This window comes from Impatiens glandulifera, chromosome 8, assembly GCF_907164915.1.
Source record: "Impatiens glandulifera chromosome 8, dImpGla2.1, whole genome shotgun sequence".
NCBI classification, from domain to species: Eukaryota; Viridiplantae; Streptophyta; class Magnoliopsida; order Ericales; family Balsaminaceae; genus Impatiens; species Impatiens glandulifera.
In genome coordinates, this window is record NC_061869.1 from 8,326,784 (window position 1) to 8,332,471 (window position 5,688).

The 5,688-nt window shown below is 33.2% G+C and overlaps 1 protein-coding gene across 2 annotated transcripts; it reads right to left on the reverse strand.

Annotated features, from left to right (window-relative positions):
- On the reverse strand, window positions 1–3,678 carry LOC124912650 (receptor-like protein kinase). Of its 2 annotated transcripts, XM_047453296.1 has the most exons (3): window positions 2,938–3,112; window positions 492–2,554; window positions 1–405 (listed from the first exon to the last, which is right to left on the reverse strand). In XM_047453296.1, exons 1-3 carry the CDS (start codon window positions 2,961–2,963, stop codon window positions 41–43), a joined length of 2,454 nt encoding a protein of 817 aa, XP_047309252.1. In that variant the 5' UTR covers window positions 2,964–3,112; the 3' UTR covers window positions 1–40. The 2 variants fall into 2 exon arrangements, with proteins under 2 accessions (XP_047309252.1, XP_047309251.1); XM_047453295.1 differs by having other exon boundaries at window positions 492–3,678.
- Window positions 3,679–5,688: the final 2,010 nt, after the last annotated feature.

Sequence of the window (5,688 nt, forward strand, 5' to 3'; positions counted from 1 at the left end):
AAATTTCGCTTTTGAATTTGGATGTTTGTTGTCTATCTGGTCAGTATTTAGCATGCTGAAGCATCTTCACTACTTCTCTCATTGTGGGTCTTTGTTTTGGTTCCTTCTCTGTACATCTCAAAGCTAACACAAGTACTTCAATTATTTTATCCAACAATTCATGATTTTTGATCAGCAGCATCATACTTGAATCCACTATCCTCATTGCTACTTGTTCTACTTCTTCTTGAGTAGTGCTGCTCCATACAGATCTCACCCAACCTACTATGTCCCCTGATGAAGATCCTGATTTGTCGGAGAAATATGGATCTAATACCTTCTTTCTTGTTATCAACTCCAACAAGACCACTCCAAAACTATACACATCTGATTTTATGCTAAAGTTGTTGATGCTAAATGCATTTTCTGCACACACAAACATATATCTATGAGAACAAAATCAACAATAGTTGAACCTTTTTGGTAAAAAATCAAAAAAGAAGAAGAAGAACCTGGTGCTATATAGCCAATTGTGCCTAGAACTGCATTGGATTGAATTGGGGCTGTGGATTGATCATGATCAAGAAGAAGAAGTTTGGCTATGCCAAAATCAGATATATGAGGCTCCATGTCCAAATCCAACAATATATTCATTGGTTTGATATCCCTATGCACTATCGGAGGATCACAATCGTGGTGAAGATACGACAATCCATTAGCTACTCCAAATGCAATTCTATAACGTTCATTCCACTCCAAGTTCCGAGGTGGACTTATCTCATGGAGCACATCATGAAGGCTTCCGTTTTCCATATATTGGTATAAGATCAAACCGTATTCCTTTCTCAACCAGAAATTTTCCAACTTCACGAGGTTTCTATGCCTCACCCTCCCAACTGTCTCGATCTCCCTCACCATACTTTTTCTTACTGATCCTGAAAAAACCAGCTTCTTTGCAGCATAATGCACCACACCCTCTTGTTTAACATGATCTGGACTTGGGAGGGAAACTTTATATACCTTTCCATGGGCGCCTTTTCCAATCAAGTATTTATCATCCAGATTCTCAGTAGCTAACATTATTCTATTCAGTTCAGAGGATGCACCCTCTTCTTCATCTACCAAGTTACTATCATCTCGGTTCTTCCTCTTCCTCTGAAAGAAACACATGAAACATCCTACAAGGATGATGATGAGAACAACTGACGATCCAATAGCTATCAAAACAATTTTAGTAGTAGAAGAAGAAGGTGTTTTCCGGCTGCAAGACTTTAATATGGGATTTTCATGGCAACTTGAGTTGTTGATTGTAGGAAGAAGACATATCAAACAAAGACCTGAATTCCCAACAAAAGAATAAGGGAATGAATTGGCAACCTTCAACAATGTTTCAGGTATCTGGCCACTGAAATGGTTGTAAGAAACATTCAGTTTAACAAACTTGGGCCCGGTTCCACCAATGTAAGACAAAGTCCCTGTCAAATTGTTGTGAGATATGTCCAACTCCTCCAATTCACTCAATCTTCCTAGTTCCTTAATCTCACCTGTCATACCATTCCAGCTAACATTTAGTCTTTTCAAATGATGTTGTGTTGCTTCCATTTCGAACGAAGGAAAGCTCCCACCCAACATATTCCCGCCCAACTGCAGATTCAAAAGGGAATCAATTTCAAATAACAAAAAAGCAGGAAGACCTCCAACTAGTTTGTTACCATTGAGATTCAGTGTAGACAACTTCTTCAAGCTTCTAAAAGCAAAAGAGGGTATAGAGCCATTGAAAAGATTGTAACTCAAATCAAGGTCAAACAATTCGGTACAGTTTGACAGTTGATCAGATGGCAACAAACCTTCTAACCGATTGTAAGAAAGATTCAATCTTTCAAGATTAACCATGTTTCCAAATAATTCAGATGACACAACACCTGACAGCTTGTTCATTGAAAAATCAATCTCTGTAATGCCAGATAAGTTCCCCAAGCTGGAAGGAATCATGCCCGACAAGCTATTACCACCAAGATTCATGTATAAAAGGTTTTTGTTCTCCACGAAAAACGGAACAACTCCAGAAAGGTTGTTCTCTTTGAGTATAAGTCTGGTCAGGCTAGAACAGAGTCCTACATCCGAAGGTATGCTGCCTTGAAGAAAGTTAAAACCCATATTCAGCTTCCTCAACTGCTTGTTCAAACAAAGATTTGGAGGAATTTCACCTGTGAATGAGTTATTGGTAAAGTCGAGCTGCGTCAAATTGGAGTTTACTCCTAATTCATAAGGTATGACACCAGAAAACCTGTTATTAAACAAAGAAACGTTTCTCAATTGCTTCAATTCAGACATCTCAGAAGGCAGCTCACCTGAAAGGTAATTGTTGTAAACTAGAACATTTTCAAGGCTGGGAATTTTCCAGAAGTTTGTGGGTAATTGACCTGTTAACCCATTTGAATATAAGAAGAAATTGCGTAAATTTTGCAGGTTTCCGAATCCACTAGGAATTTCCCCCTGAAGTTGATTCTCCAACAGACTTAGGTTCACCAGGGATCTGCAGTTGCTAAGATCGGTAGGAATTTCGCCACGAAAACTGTTTCCAGAGAGGTAAAGAGTCGTTAACTTAGTAAGTAAGCCGAGAGAGGAAGGGATATGACCAGTAAAACGACAATAGGCAGCCCCCAATTGAACTAGATTACTACAATTACCCAAAGATGATGGAAGATTACCGACAAAACGGTTGAAAGACAGTCCTAAATTTTCGATGTGGTTACAAGAGGAAGAACCATCTCCAATGGGAATGTTACCGTCTAGATTATTATGACTAACATCTAAAGAAACAAGTTTATCTAGTAGTCTGTTTATGGTCTCCGGCAACCCACCAATCAATTGGTTATTACTCAAATACAGTTCTTGAAGATTGCTGCAATTTCCTATAGATAATGGAATTTCTCCAGATAAATTATTGTTACTTACCCAAAATGCAGACAATGCGGTGGCATTCCCAACTGTTACCGGGATTGAACCTTGAAGTTGGTTGGAATTCAGATAAAGAGCATCTAATTGTGGAATTCCAAACAGACCCATTGGAATCGAGCCTGTTAGGAAGTTGAATTGCAGGGCCAGGGTGTTTAATCTCTGCAATTTCCCAAGAGTAACCGGGATAGAGCCGGAAAAGAAGTTGTTGGAGAGATAAAGTTCTTGAAGAAGAGTGCAATTGTCCAAATTGGAGGGAATGGAGCCGGAGAAGGAATTGTAGCTAAGATCAATCGATTCGAGGCGAGTTAAGTTGGCTAATTCGGGACCCAATTGGCCGGAGATTTGATAGTTTGAGAGGCTTAAAGCAATGACATGGCGGTTGTGGCGGTCACATTGAACACCTAGCCAGGAAGAACATGGGGTTGAATCTGAAGCATTCCAACTGGTTTTGAGAGACGGAGGAGTGAAGATCCAGTGAGTTGAGAGGGATAATAATGTTTCTCCATCGGAACTCAGGCCATAGACGGCCGGGTTGAATGAAGGCGATAACAACCAGCAGAAGAACAGAGAGACGAGGTTAATAATACAATAGAGCTTAGGAGCAAATGGTTTCATTATGAGTGAGTAAACTCAGTAATAGTGGACAAATTCTCTGAATTTATTTGATTTCATCAATGGGGTTTGCCGATTATCTTCTTTATTGAAGAGAGAAGATATTCATGGTTCGCCGTCAGAAGGCAGTCGGCAGTAATGACAGACAACCCAGAAAACAAACAAAAAAACTTCAACACGGTTTCATGTTGGCCGGATTTTCCATTTCAGAGTCTCAGGCACACACTCTGACACCATTTTGAAATTTTAAGGACTAGTTTGATTCATCATTGTTAAAGTTATTGTAATAATATATTAAGTAATCAATAATTATTAGAGTTTTATTAAGAGAGCAAAATGTCACGGGATTCGAATTCAAGTGAGAGTGTTTTGAGTTTAACCCGAATTAAGGACAATGCAACCAATCCAATGTAATTGCATAGATCCAAAATTTCATGAATCCCAAAACTTTTAATTTTTAATATATATTATTATATATTATAAAATATTTATTTTAATAATATAATATCATATTCTTTATATATTTATTTTATTATAATACTCTAACTTTTTCTTCCTTCCTATTATGTATAAAAAAAATTTCTGCGATATATTATTTTTTTCTCTTTATTATATATAATATAATAATATATTAATTTTTTCTTTGTATAATCAATTTTATTATTTTTTTATAATATTTTAACTTTAATATTATGTTTATTTTTTTATCTATCAATAACTCTTTTATATTAGATGAGTAACCTTAATTATATTTTTTATATTGTAGTCGTTTTTTCATCTCTAATATTTTAAATTTTTATGATAAATTCAACCCTAACCTAAAAATTATTTTTGAGATTACATTTTAACGATCTTAAATTTATTTATTATTTATTATTATTCTAATATTATCTTTATAATCTCTTCTCATTTTAAAATATTCATCATATGTTTTTCATTATAGAAACATTAATCCATAATATATCACAATATTATTAAAGAAGGCCTTAACATCACCAAAAGCTACTACCATAGATATTTTTTACTTTTTTGAAATCAATAATCTAGTTATATATTTAATATTTTAATGATAAAATGTACCACTATTATATTTATTTTAATTTCTGATGTTACAAAATTTGTATTGGACTTCAACTCTGAGTTCGGCGGTACGCTAGTTCTATTCAATTTTAAAAAATTTTAAAAAAATTTATTAGGCTTTATAAGTGGAAAAACCGTTGGTACAGTAATATAATCAAAGAAATCCACCAAACCAATATAAACAAAGTAGTCATTGTAGTGGAGGAAGGAGTCCACTTAATTTTGTTAGGTAAGGATACATATAGTTATATGATTATGTTCACCAACTAGCAAAAACTTTATATAAATGGCAAATGAGAGTGATGGGAGACGTATGATTTAATAGAATAATTAGATGAAATTGAATTTTGTAATTTATTGTAAGAATTACAAAAGAATAGTGAATTAAAATGGAAAAAAATGAAAATTAAAGATAATACCATATTTGTACTTTTTTTTGGATGGTCTCAAACTCTACCATCAACTCTCCCTGGTAAGAGAATTAACACTTATAAAAAATTTACATGCTTTTGTTGGTTTATTTATTTTTCTTTAATGTTATTTTTTTATCATTGTTATTATATTTAGACGGATGAATTTTTTTAATGTACATAAACTATTTAAAAATATGTCTTATTCAAATGATAAAGAATGTTTACAAATTTCAAAATTAAAATATTTTTCTTGTCCAAAGTTTTGTTATGACGTCTCAATTGTTTCAACAACTTCGATTTAAATGTTTTTAATGAAATAACTTTGTACCAAACATAGACTTATATTTTAATTGTGAATATCTTTAATACTTTGATTAGTGTTTTTTCATGTGAGATTCTTTATATAAAGTGTTTCGTGTATTGTTAAAAAAATATAATTTTATTAAAATAAATACAATAAATTACCAGAATTAGAATGAAGATTATGATAAGATAATAAAATAAACAAATATATGAGATAAAAATAAATGTGATGAAAAGAGTTAAAGTAAGGAAGTGATAAGGGAATATTTAAAATAAATAATTAATATAAAATTAAGATCGATGATTATCATATATATATATATATATATATATATATATA

Excerpts from the sequence above, each read along its gene's own strand:
- LOC124912650 (XM_047453295.1), bottom strand. The coding sequence starts at position 3,555 with ATGAAACCATTTGCTCCTAAGCTCTATTGTATTATTAACCTCGTCTCT. Across the intron at positions 406-491 it reads AATTGGCTATATAGCACCAG|AAAATGCATTTAGCATCAAC; the intron begins GTTCTTCTTCTT and ends TTGTGTGTGCAG.